General features: G+C 33.5%; 1 protein-coding gene across 1 annotated transcript; it reads right to left on the bottom strand.

The window, feature by feature from the left end:
• Positions 1-950: 950 nt before the first annotated feature.
• On the bottom strand, positions 951-7947 carry LOC120269040 (UV radiation resistance-associated gene protein). The gene is made up of 6 exons (XM_039276331.1): positions 7508-7947; positions 6663-6869; positions 5330-5510; positions 2653-2798; positions 2214-2441; positions 951-1263 (listed from the first exon to the last, which is right to left on the bottom strand). Exons 1-6 carry the CDS (start codon positions 7748-7750, stop codon positions 1147-1149), a joined length of 1122 nt encoding a protein of 373 aa, XP_039132265.1. The 5' UTR covers positions 7751-7947; the 3' UTR covers positions 951-1146.
• Between the last annotated feature and the right edge of the window lie 6292 nt (positions 7948-14239).

The following is a 14239-nucleotide window of genomic DNA, read 5'->3' as shown; positions in this document are numbered from 1 at the left end:
AACTCTCGCCAATTTCACAATTAAAAATTGTAATATCCAAAATGCCATTGACACTTATATTTTATGCCATAAAACTTCTTATACAGTAAACCATTTTTTAATCAGTTGTGATTTTTACGAACGTATCTAGAGATTCTTCAAGGCCAATCTAAATCTTCAATATCTCCCAGTTTCCCTCATTGCGGTTTGGACAACCTAAATTCCTTGTGTCATTTCGGATCTTCTTTCCAGAGTGCTTTTCTAGAACATTTGGTTGGAAAAACATAATCGTATTCTTAACTTCAATATTCTTTAGCCCGTTATCTTAATGTTTAAAATTATTCATATGCTTATTACTTTGGATTTCCATAGCTAAAGATCAATACCAACTTCCCAATGAACTTTTTGAGCGCTAGATCAACAGATCTGGGAGTGATCTCGACTTGACCGTCGAGTCGACCTATAAATTAAATGAATTATTTTTATTTTTACATTAATAAAGGATTTAATAATAATAGAGTGATTTTTAAGAGGCAATTTTGGAATGTACGTTTCAATCAGCGACAAAATCAGGGAAAATCCTATCCATAGTTAATTGGAAGTTCTAAGGATTGAAGAATAAAATTTTTGAAGGATGATTATATATATAAATATATAATTATTTTATAAAACATTACATGTTTTGAAAGGTTCAAAATGGGAATTTTTTATGACATGATATTAGAGTTTGACAATTATCAAACAATGTTTGTCTCTTTTGTTTTTTACCAAAAAAATAAAAAAATAAAAAAATTCAAAAAGCAGTGTCAAAACCATAAACCAAATATACTTGTCAGAAAAAATCAACCAAGAAAATGTCCATTCAACTCTGAAAAACATCCAAAGGACAGAAATAAATAAAACATAGTGCTGTGGAAGAACAAGTTTATCTTCCAAAACAACAGATTCAACAACTAAACTTTTCACCAATGTGCAGCAACAAATTTTGTATTTTCATATCAGTGAAAATTTTGATAAGTATATATTAGAGAGGTTCAATGACAAAGAGGTGCTCCACATAAACAGGCACCAATGAAAGGCAAAACCTCCAATTTCAATTTTAAACACAATGTTTAAAGGTAATATGTCAGCATTTTCATTTTCAAGCCCTGTGATACAAAGAGTAGATTACTTATTTATGTATTCATTGGACTGAATGATCCTAAAAAGTTCATTCAGATTGGGCAACACATGCCGTGGTCCCAAACTTTCTGCGCCAATGTAATTTAAAAGCTGCTCTAAATCCTGCATGGAAATAAAAAAATTCATGCCAGGTAATGAAGGTGTCAAGAAAGTGAGATGATTTGAGCTAAAATCTTAAATACAGAAGTTTATAAACAATTGTAAAAGTTAGTGCAGGTTCATTTTGTGTTTCATCACTCAAGTACCACAAATGTGCATAGATCACTCCTGGCACAGCACTGTGTTCCTTAGTAATTTAAGGACCTATCAGAACTAAAAAGTATGATTGTAAATCACACCAGCATCAATGAGAATGATCAACATTTAATTTACTATTTAATATAATCTAAAACAAAACTTAGAAAAGCTCTGAAATCAGGCAATCAATTGAACTTAGCAAGCAGTTTAACGTTATTAACAATGAAAATCATGTTAAATACACAATACACATCTTGATCCAGAGTCAAATTTACGTGCTTTTTCTGGTTAAATCAAAACTCTCTTATAGCAGTAAGATCCACACAGGAATATCTAAAGTTTTCATGCGCGCATGCACACACACATCCTTGTAAAAACACTAAAATGACGTGTATGCCCTTGTAAAATTACTCTTTTCATATACACCATGCAGACTTGAGATTTTTACGCATATATCTCTCTCTCATGATTTAGCCATGGCACATGGCTTATCTGTCAGACAGTCATTTATCAGCCTGAGTCAATGAACCTTGTGTCCTTTAATATGATACTAATACCTAAACTTAAAATTCCAATGTCTCAAACATCTTTAAATAGGTAATATTGTATGTATAGTGATATATTGTTATAATGTAATTAGTCCATAAGTGGCTAAAACTTAAAATATAAAAAGTCCACGTAAAGAACAAAATATCAGAGAAATAAAATAATATGATATATCCCGAAACTACTCATATTGTCTTGCACATGTGGGTTGAGGGGAGCAATTTTTTAAGGCAACAAGAGAAAATGAAAAGAGCACATGAAAGGCAGACCTTGTTCAACAAAAACACAGCATAAGCTGCCCTTGTGGTATCCTGGCCCTCAAGAAATAGTGGAAACTCCATAGGCTTTCCATTGAGGCCCACAGTCGAACTAAATACCAAGTCAGATGATGCAGTCTCAACTAAAGGCGCATAATCAAGAACATATGATCGTGAGCCTCCAAGACGAACAGGATAACGAAGAGGAACATCCAAGTATGACGCAATAAGCAATACAGCCTAAAATGTCCCAAATGTACAAATCAAACATGAGTAACAAAATCAACAGTACTCAAAACCCAAGAAAGAAAATTACGTAAGTTAGTGATTAAGACTCTAGTCTAAGTTATCGCAATAATTGCTGAGAAGAAAAAGACATGAGGGAAGAAATCAAAAGTCACAGAATATGAAATTCTACTGCTGTGAATTAAAAGGTGTAATACACACTTACATGGGCAACATATCCCAAAACAGTTGCAGACCTCTGAATTTCTTTCTTGTCCCCAAAAAAGCTTAATTTTTTCATGGGAAACACTGTTAATTGCTGACCTAAAATTGTCAAAGATGACTTCCTTGACTGCGAGTCCACAAGATCTTCTGAAAATGAAAAAGTGCTCCTCCTATTAGGTTAAATGAGATCACAAATCATAGTAAAAATAATAATAAATATAAAAAGATACTTCACCACAAAGTAACAGGATAAAAATGGTGCCCATTGAGTTATTTGTTGTCAGGAACACAAATTGTGCGCGTCATTTACATAACTCAGTTCAAGCATGAGTAGAACCAAATCAAATGCACCAAACAACGGAAAGGTTGGCATAACAAGCTGATGATTAATTATAGTAAACACGAAGCTATCTTGTTGTAAATGTAATTATAAACAATGCACATGGGAATACTATTCAAAGGATGACAATATGTAAGTTTGATTCATTGAAGCTATCCAACAATCAATCATATCTAATAGAAAATTAGGGCCTTGTTTGGATTGGCTTAAGAAAAAAGTGCTTTTTTTCCAATTTGGTAGGACTTTAAAAATTGCTTTTCAGAGTAAGTTAAATGTTTTTCTGTATTTTATGTTTAGATAAGTTAATTCAGAAGTACTTTTATACGTGTAAAGTTGTTTGGATGTGCATTCTTAAAAGGACTTTCTTCAATGTCAAATTACTAAAATAGGCCTTCATTGAGTTATTATAATAAACACTAATACTAATACTAATATACTAATAATAATACAAACACAAATATAAATAGCAATATACTAGTACTAATATACTAACATATTAATACTAACACTAATACACTAATATTAATACTAATAATAATACTAACACAAATACAAATATACTAATACTAATACTAATCTAATATACTATTAGTAATACTAATACTAACACAAAGAGTAATACTAATAGTAATTGTAATATAATACTAATACAAATACACAAATGTACTAATACACTAATACACTACTACTAATACTAATACTATCTAATAATAATAATAATATACTAACACTAATAAACAATAAGTATAAAAACATAGTCATTCCTCTATTTGATAAGGATAACTTAGTAATTTAACAACCTCCATAATAGCTTTACACTGCTAGCTTTTGAAAAAAGCTGTTTTTAAAGCTTTTTTATCGGCCTTTCCTTCTGCCAAAAGCCCAAACAAACATGTTTTTTAAAACCCAGAAGTGCTTAACTTATAAAAAACACTTCTCGGCATAAAATAAGCCCATCCAAACAACCCCTAGATGCCAGATGTTAATTAAGGTGTCGCAGCAAACAAAAGGATGTACATTACCACTCTAAATTCCTACAATTATGTTGGCTATCCAGTTCAACCTAGGCTAGATGTTACTTAAGGTATCGCAGGAAATAAAAGGATGTGCATTACCACTCTAAATTCCTACAATTATGTGGGCTATCTAGTTCAACCTAGGTCTTTTCCACAACAAAAGCAAGAACGGGAGCTAGAAACAATATTCAAAATAGGCATGATTCCTAAGAGGAATTCCTTCTTAAGCAAAAAATTAGAAAATACCCAATGTTATACGTGAAAGTTGGCTAAATTACGTGATATAATCTAAGTTAAATCTCCAAGTTGGATAAATGTAAATGAAACATTCTAGTTTAATATAACAAAACTGTTGAAGGTTCTTTGATCCATATTTTTTAATATATAACTTCTGGAGACCAGAAACAAGATTTTCCATGTTTCATGAAAATTCCCCCACTAAATTGTAGTCCAAAAATGGTATAACTTCCTATTGGTCTGCAAATCCTTCATTCTACCCCCCATTCAACGAGGCATGATCAAAATTTTAATAGTTAAGTTCTAGCAATTTGATTCCTTTTACTCTTTGTTTTGGTTTTTTGTTAGAACAACATTCTACAATTTGCTTTATTGGAGTTTCTGAAGCACCTCCTTACATTATTTTCTTCATCCAATAGTATATTGAAGTTTCTTTCATCAAGCCTTCAAGTTTCTATTATTTGCTAGAGATTTTTTTTCCCTATATACCTTCGCAAATTCACCTAATAGCATGTATACCTCCCAACAAAATCAAACGCAAAGTATACTCCTTAAAATTTGATTTGTTTACATATATTCCCCTCTACGTCCACATACATCATTTAAATATATTATTACATGTTAAATGACCAAAATACTTGTGCACATGTACCCTAAAATTTCTAATGCTCATTAAATTAATATTTTTACCATATACATCTAAAAAAATCAACTCATTTTATTTATTACATCTAAATTCTAAAAACTTCTAAACTTGATTAAGTCAATATTTTTAATCCTAAAAAAGATTTAAACTAATCTTATTCATTACATCTAAATAAAAGTTATTATTGGCATGATAAAGTTTGAGGATTTAAATAAAGTTCAATATTTATATTATAAAAAATCAATATTTAAATAATTTATAGTGTATATGGGAATAGAGGGGTATATATGGAAATAAATCAAATTTCAAGGGTACACATGGCATTTGGTTTTATTGAGGAATATACACTCAATTTCACGAATTTTGAGGGGTATACAAGAAGGGAAAAATACATACATGATATTATCAATAGTAAATATGAAGAAAAGAAGATGCGTACCAGATTTGCCTCCATCAGATTGGGGATCAAGCTTATCCCTGGAAATAATATCATTTGATGCCTTCACAGGATAAAGAGTACAAACTTGGCTTATCATATATTGCTCTCTCATTCTTAGCATCTTTTGAAGATATTTAAGACGACCACAACCCTTTTTCCCACTTAGCAATTTATTAGCATCCTGGAATAAAACAGTAAATAAACATGTATACCAACTCATAAACAAGACTAGATACATTAAAAAAGAATGTTCTCCATCAAGAGGCCTGTTTGCAGGACTTTTACAAAATTACAATACATGATCTAGATACAAATATCATGTCCTATAAACATAGTGAGAAAAAGATCAGTTTAAATGTATTAAAAGTAAACCATTAGAAAATATTCCAACCATCTAACATAAGGGAGTACAGAACATACAGGTGATCAACTACTGACTACAAATAGCAGCCAGTTTTATGGGGCTCAAAAGAATATGTCAATAACATAGGGAGCTTTCTATTAGGCCAAGCGATGCCATCCATGTAATATCAAGGGCACAGATGCAGCCTTCAACCAACTAGACCGCCCAACTCTCCATGTTGGAAACCATAAATGCATACTAAAGGAGGACAACTAGGCCTTAAAATTGCAAAAATAAATAAAATAAAATCTTAACGCTGACGATAAAGTGCACTTCAGAATGAACTTATGAAGAATGTATAAGAGACCACAGATGAAACTTGTTTGACTTAACCCGTATAGGGAACCAATAGTTTTAGGATTTACCCACTAACCTCTTCTAGCATTTCCAATTGCTCATTATTCCTCACCTCGCACAACCATTGCTTTTGTTTTTTGTGCCACCCATTAGGTTGCATTCTCATATCTCAACCATTAGATGGATCAAGACAACCTTTACAACTTCCAGTTACCCCTCAAGGTATTGTGTGTTTTGAAAAATGCAATACTGTCATTCTGAGATTCAGTAAACAGCATGAAATCTCCTATTTCATTAAATTTTGTTCAAGATCAATCTCATCGGTTTGTTCAGAACTCCAATGAAATCTTTCAATTATTGCATATACTGATTGTGAAACACCCTCTGCAACGTTAGGCCCATATTAGGTAGCTAGATGTATCTTAAAAGTAAGCATCTTTATAATGTATGATTTATTCAAGAGTATTTGTTGATCATGTACATTAACATTATTCTAGTCAAGAGTTCTGCTTAATTACTCCACTTTGTACAAATTGAAGAGAAAAGAATGATTGTGCATTGTTACAAACACAGATCTTCCAATTAGTTGACCAATATATACATGAAGAATGAATAAAGAAGGGCATGAAATACCTGAAGTTGTTGATCAGCTGCTGAAAGGGTCTTGCCTGCAAGCAACAATGATCTGATCTCAAGGCCAAGTTGCTCTCGTTTTCTCTTAACATCCTCCAATGATCTCTTTGCATGCATTGACAGATCACTGAGTGCAAGCTTCCGAGACTCCAATTTCTGCTTCATCTCCTCCAGCTCATTAGATTGAGCTAGTGACTCTGTCCTAACCTGTCCCCCCACTAACCAGTGAATTAATCAATTAAAAGCTCAGAATAACATAATTTTGACAAAAACCAAAACAGAAGCAAATCAATGCCAAACAGTAGCCATTTGAGAAGAGGTGTGTAAGGATTAGAACAAAGAGAACAAGGAAAAGAAATCCCAATCAGTAAGTGCTTCTTCCATTTACTTATCCTTCTTATTTTCCTCATTCAAGCAAACACAAGAAAACACATTTCTTTCTTGTTTTCTTCCCCTTTTCCATCTATTGCCTAAACCAATTTACATACCTGGAATCGAGAAAAATGAAACAAATAGACATTCAAACACAAAACAGGAGCTTGATTTTTCAATAAATCATACAAAATGAGACCTTAAACATGGATATGAATTCCTCAAGCATTTATAGGAAACCCCAGTTTCCAAGTACTCCAAGCCTAAGGAATTAAAACTGAAAGTCATTAATCTTAATCCAAAATAACAACATCACATACTCAAAAAGCATAAAAAGCAGCAAAACATCAAATTTTGGAGACAGTGCGAACATCAAACTTATCCTTAACGAAATCTCAATCAAAGACCTAAACATCATAATCAAATTACAAAACAAATCCCCAACGAAACCCTAGAGCTCATCAAGCCCTTACCTTGATTACGGATTCCAAGCGTTGGGCAAGCGCCTCCTTGCGCTCCTTAGCACTGTTGAGCTCCGAAGTGAGGCTCCAGAGCCGAGCGAGCTCCTGCTGAAGATCATCCCACTCGATGACTTTGGGGTTGTCCAAGCCATTAATCCCCTTGTCGACTACATAAAGCACCCACTCTTCCCCTTGCATCGGATTCGGTGCGGACGGCGAAGGATCTGGTGCAGCGGCGGCTGTTTCGAGGTCCATGGATCGGCATCATCGTCTGCGAGAGACTTGGAAGGACCCGTGAGAGCTCATGGACGCGTGGCCATGGCGGGAGAGATGCCAAGCCGATGAAGGGAAGCAAAATCACGACGAACGCCGATGAATTCTTCGACCAAATCGCGTGTGGACGCTCTCGCTCGCTCTCTCTCTCTCTCTTCAAACGAGGGGTGAAGATCGATGGCAACCGATAGACACTTCTCTTTATTTTTTTTATTTTTATTTTTTTAATTTTTATGTTGTTCTTTGAAAATTTTTATTTTTGTTTATCAGATTTCATGGAGTTATTAGACATTATCTGAATTATTTTTGTTTGTTGGCAATGTATCTGAATTATTTTTAGAATTATTTAGGCATTATCTAGATTTTTTTTATGTTTTTTTGGAGTTATTTAGAATTATAAACCATTAATTTGTTTCATGTTATTTAAAAATTTGTCTAATTTGTGTTTAGACATATACCTAAAGCAAGAACATGGAAGAAGTGGTACTTGGGTGTTATGAGCAAGGAAAAGATAATGTAGAAGTTGGATGTTCAAGTTATGAAATACATGCCAAAGAAAAAATTTGTAGATTTGGATTTAGTTGAAAATATTGTGCCGGAGGCCGGTATGTATAAATTGTATGTCCAGTATGCGTGGCATGAAGGGATTGGCATCACCAAAAAAAGCACGAGATTAGGTGATGATGGAAAATGGAAATATTGCATGCTAGTATGTCCAAGAGGTGGCAAAATGAATATCTACTTCAAAAAACTCCTTCAACCCAAGACTATCCACCAAAGTAAATTGTCCGGCAAAGATTAATGACATTGTTAGCAATGATGGACGATTTACCATTTCTAGTGTTAATTTGGAGCATAATCATGCACTTAGCCCACAAAAAGCTCGTTTCCAAAAGTGCAATAAAAAAATTGATGTATATGTCAAAAGAAGGCTTGAATTAAACGACCAAGCAGGGATAAGCCTAAGCAAAAAATTTTCATTCCCTAGCGGTTGAAAGTGGGGGTTATGAAAATTTGATATCTACATAACAATCACAGTCACTGAAAAGGCAACAGAACAGAATTCTACAAGAATTCCAGATTGCAGTGCTCAAACTACCTCTCAGCTCTGTCCATCTATTAGATAAATTTGATATGTGCAACTGTTTACAAAAATTCCATCTAATCCTCAATCTGATTTAAGGTTGAGTGCTTTTGCCACTTGCACCATGTTAATATGAATCAACTGAAGTCTTCTGATTTCCAACTGTGTAAATTCAACCGGCAATCAGGATTCCAATTGTGTAAATAATAATGCAGTGATTGTAGAAATCAATCAAACATAAAAATTAAAATACATAAATAAAGAAATATAACAAATACGAGAAGACCTATAATCAATTAGTTCTGATTATAATGTAATTGGTCTTACACATATGGCAAGCATTGTAGTAAAAGAAAAAGACGTCGGACCTTTGTGGAAAATTTCATGGCTTCCACTTGCATCAACCTTCTCATAAGAGGTTAAACAACCCTGAACATAGATCATGTCATTAGGTTTCAAGTGTTTCAGTGATATTTCTGCCAACTTCTCTTTGAACTCCATTAAAATCCTATCAAAGCACATCAAATCCATCTAATTACTTCATGCAAAGTTAGCTAGTACATAATACCAAATATCAAATAATAATAAGATAAACCCTCCTCAACCCTGTTATGCCATGCATTAGATTATAGCATCAGACAAACTTCAGCATAAAACCCTAAGACATAATCAATGAAATCCCTTGCAATGAATGCTTATTCTAATTTTAAAAAAAACCACCTTTACATCTAGAACCAATTCTTCATAGTGAATCAATGATTGTAGATAATCAACATCTAATTCCAAATACCATATTTGCATATTCAAAGCACAAAACACTAGGGAGAAATGCAATTCCAAATGGTGAACATATTCTATCCTCATGATGATCCATAATTCGATGATGAACTTGAGATTTGGATGTGTCTAATGCAGGCTGTGATATTTCCAATCCTTCCTTTTCAATGATGGATAAATAACTTGCAAGAGTTAAAAGTTGCCTTTAAAGTTCTGTTAATAAGATATAGATCATGATAAAAAGAAATATATATACAAATAGAAATTTTTCAACATAACCATATGTGTTCATAAGTTCTACAGAAACTTAAACAACAAAACTAATTTTTCCAACATTTAGTTTGCCAATAAACCCAGAAATTCTAACAACTCTTAATTCTAGCCCTTGAATCAATTGCACAAAATCCAATAGAGAAACACATTTCATATCTTCTGCACAAATAATTTCATGAATTAAAATGAAATGGCAAAGCACATCAAAGGGGGAAACCTGAAATCCTAGAAATTGCTTTATTTCCTCCAATGCACAAACTTGAATTAAGGGCTACAACCAAATAGGGCCATATGTATAATTCACATTTCAGAAAAAATTCAAAGAACAAATTTATGTTTCATCAAAGGTGTAGATCGTGCCCCTTTATTCTTTCGCATGGATAAACATGAATCAAGGCTGCAACTAAAGTTGCTACGTCACCTAATCTCTATACTCTTTTATAGGGTAAATCATCATGGCCGCAAGAACATCATTACTAAAGAGTAATGCTATATAGAGCGAACCAAATACATAAACCAGCCACGTCAACAGAAAGAAATACATGATGCACCAAAATGATTCATGTTGAATATACATAAAATATTAAGCAACAAAATCAAAAAAGAGGCTTAAATTCAACAGTTATGATTTTCTCCCACCCTTCTCCCTCCCTCTACAACAATAGGAGTAGCGGTTTCCTACTAGGCCATCCAAGCTACTACGCCATTGTTGTAGAGAGACGAGGGCACGAGAGAAATTTTTAAGACATCATCATTGTCTCTATACCTGATTTCAAGGAGAGGAGAGCGGCGGCCGGGCTTTTTTCCCAAGAACCAGCCACACGAGAGAGAGATAGGGGAAGTGGAAGCTATCGCATGAGAGAGGAGAGAGGAGCGGCGGCCAGTCTTTTGTCTCTCTCTCTCTCTCTCTTTTCTCCCCTAGCTTCTCGTGCACCACCAATCCGCCCGCCGCTCCCCTCTCTTGTGCACCACGGACCTGTGCCCTAGCTTCTCTTCCAATCCAAACGAGAGAGAAGCGACGGTCGAGAGCGGGAGAGGGAAGCGGCGGCCGGGAGCACAGACACAAACAAGTGAGAGATAAAACCACAGGAGAGAGACGATAAGAGAGAGAGAGAGAGAGACAAAAGGCTCTTTTACTTTACTAATTTTTTTAAATATATAAAAAAATTAAAATCATTTGCCACGTCACCAGCCACATCAGTCGTGTGGCTAGTTCGTGTGGTTACTTCGCTCTATATAGCATTACTCTATATACTAATAAGGTGGCCTATGCTAATGCTAGGGTATATTTAAATATATAAATATATATATATAATATTTTTTTTCATAAATTAGATTCAATAAATATAAATAATGTCTAACAATAATAAAATTTAGTATGTATTGTATTGTATTTCAAAATAAATACATATATAATTTTTTTTTTTTTGACAAAGGCGACAAGCGCCATCGTACAATGGGGTGTCAAGGGACAGACAGGTACGGTGGTGCACCAGCTATGATAACTTAACGACCCCCTAAAGATTTATTAACTCGGCTAGACATCACATGGGGCAATTAGATCTCTACCATGTGCACATCTAGAAGATATTTCAAAAACCAAACCAAGTTAATAAATTCCCCTTGCCTTGCAAATATGGAGGGGAGGAAAACGACATCCTCCGACATGTGACCTATGAACAGTGAATGAACATTGTCGCTATAGTGTTTTTGTACATTATCTTCAGTATATGTATAGTACTGTAGCAATACTGCCGACCTAGAGATTCGACCTTGGGTGAGCTCATTTCACTATCCAAGTAACATACTACTACACTAAGTAATGGTTGTTATATATAAAATTCAAACACTGTAATATATAAAGTTTTTACATAAATAGGTTTTAAGATAATATTGGAGAAGAAAATTCAAACATTGTAATAATTGACAAAATACTGCATAAAAAACCATATTTGCATTTTTCATGAAGAAAATCAAACAAAAAAAAATTAAAATTCCTCTTCACACATAGCTTTTAATATTCTTCTTCTCTTCATCTAAATAGTACAAACAAAACACTAAAAAACTCAAATTTTAGATCAAAATTTAAGCAAACATATGTAAATTTTTTTAAAAAAAAAAATAGTCCTGCAACTCTTCTTCTCTAAAATCTAATACTTGTCAACAAAAACAAAACAACAATATCAAATATTGAATTCAAATTCAATTTGGAGAAAAAAAAATTGAACTCTTATATTATCTAGTCTCAGACCTCTTATTAAAAAAATTTTAAATAAACAATCAATGGAAATTAATGAAAGAAAATATCAACTTCTCCCTAATATTTTTCCTATTCTTACACTTATATCTTCTTGAAATAAATTTTCTACTTCTCCCTTTCCTTATCCCTTAAGATATTTTTCCACTATTAATAAATAAAAAAAACACATATTTGTTATCTTCAAATGCACCACACTAACATACTTACTGGTGAGCCTAAATATGTTCGAGCTCAAACTCAAGATTTGATTCTAGCTTTGATTGATGTATTGATTCTAGCTTGAAGTCTACATAGGCTATAGGATCTTTTGTGATGATGATAATGATGAAAGTGGAGAGAGTGGTGATGCCAAGGTAGGCGGCTGATCTAAAGAAGTCAAGGTTGGAGGAGAAGATATCAGAGACATCGAATGTATGGACACCATCAGTGATGGCGAAGCCGACTCTCAGGGGAAGGATGATGTTCCCAGTGGCAGAACCGAGGGGACGAGCGGGGGCTTCAACCCCCTTCTTGGAGCCGGAAAAGTCATTGTTAAGCTAGCCTCACCGAAGTTTGAAGGAGAAAGAAGCCTCCCCATCTGAGAAGAAACTCCATTGCATAGTCTGCACTTCTTGAAGTTAGTTGAGTCACCGACGCGATGACGACGAACTGCCAGAGTCACCGGACTGCCGGAGTTTAAAGAGGAGAATGAAAAGTGACTGAGTGAGGAGGTGGACCTCTAGACAAGGCTTTAGGCTATGGTTGCAAAGTAGAAGCCAGTCAAAGTATAAAGAATTAAAAAGCTCAAGTTAAAGAGAGACGAATGGCAAAATGGGATCAGTCTTCTCTTGTGAATCTGTGATATCATGGCTTCATTGGCTTGGTCTGGCTTGGGTGTTTAAGTTTAGAACCAATAAGATACACACGTGACACATGTGATAAATTCGAATCCACTCATTCTCATTGAGTTATTGTTATCAAGTTATTGGATTTAAATTAAGATCCGAATCCAATACCCTAACTTTTCATTGGTTGCCCTCAACAACTCAAATTTAGCCTGTTACCCTTGCTCAAGAGACAAATCAATAGATCAAGATTTCTCCTCTTGCTAGTTGTTGTCCAGCCTATCCCCCAGTTAAAGTTTCATTGAAGCCTCAATTGACAAGATCTTGGATCCTTGAGTCTTGAATCCTTGATTCTTGGTGTTTCTCCAAACTCCAAAGTGTAAGCATTATGTGTCAGTGTGTATAATTTTTTTTTTGTTTGAATTGACTTTTATAGTTTTGAATCTTTTGATCATCATTTATCAAATTCATGAATTAGCATTATGTTTTTTTTCAGAAAATCTCATACCCAAAGAATTCGGCTTTGACTCTTTGAGGATTGAATTTAAAACTTGAGAGCCATTTTTGTAAGTATTTGTTCATTTACTTTAGAATTTCATGAGCTTATGACTTTTGTTGACATGTACTTAATTTAGCAATTAACGTGTAGATTTCTGTAAGACAAGTCCATGGAGATGCTATAAAAATCGGTCAAATTAAGATACATGATTAATGTGAATGATTAACTGATTGATCATTGATAGTTACTTGAGTTTAATATATGAACAAAGCACTTAACAACACCATAATTTTATATTCTCCAACTTAATAAGACAGAATTCATTATATATTGCAAGTATGCATCTGCATCTAAACACTTTAACAGGAAAAAGAAACATAAATGTTCAGATTTTCAGACTATGAGATATAATAAAGATCAAGGATTGATATTTGATAATAACCAATAATTGAATTGAAAATTTTTCATTTAATAACATCTGAGCATGTCACAGTAACAATTGAATTGAAAATTTTTCATTTGATAATATCTGAGCATGTCACAGAAATAATTGAATTGAAAATTTTTCATTTGAATAACAAGGACCAAGTCTGAGTTGATAATGAAATCTTCAAATCTCATACAATGAACAAAATATATGGTGTTCAATCAACATACAAAAAGAAATGTTCAAAAATCTAAGAACAAGATACAAGATCCAAAAAGAAAATTTATGTCTCACTTTTCATATATCTGAGAAGAAAATATATTTGTC

The sequence above is a fragment of the Dioscorea cayenensis genome, chromosome 9 (assembly GCF_009730915.1).
Source record: "Dioscorea cayenensis subsp. rotundata cultivar TDr96_F1 chromosome 9, TDr96_F1_v2_PseudoChromosome.rev07_lg8_w22 25.fasta, whole genome shotgun sequence".
NCBI classification, from domain to species: Eukaryota; Viridiplantae; Streptophyta; class Magnoliopsida; order Dioscoreales; family Dioscoreaceae; genus Dioscorea; species Dioscorea cayenensis.
The sequence above is the reverse complement of the archived record's forward strand: the minus strand, read 5'-3'. Positions and strand labels throughout refer to the sequence as shown.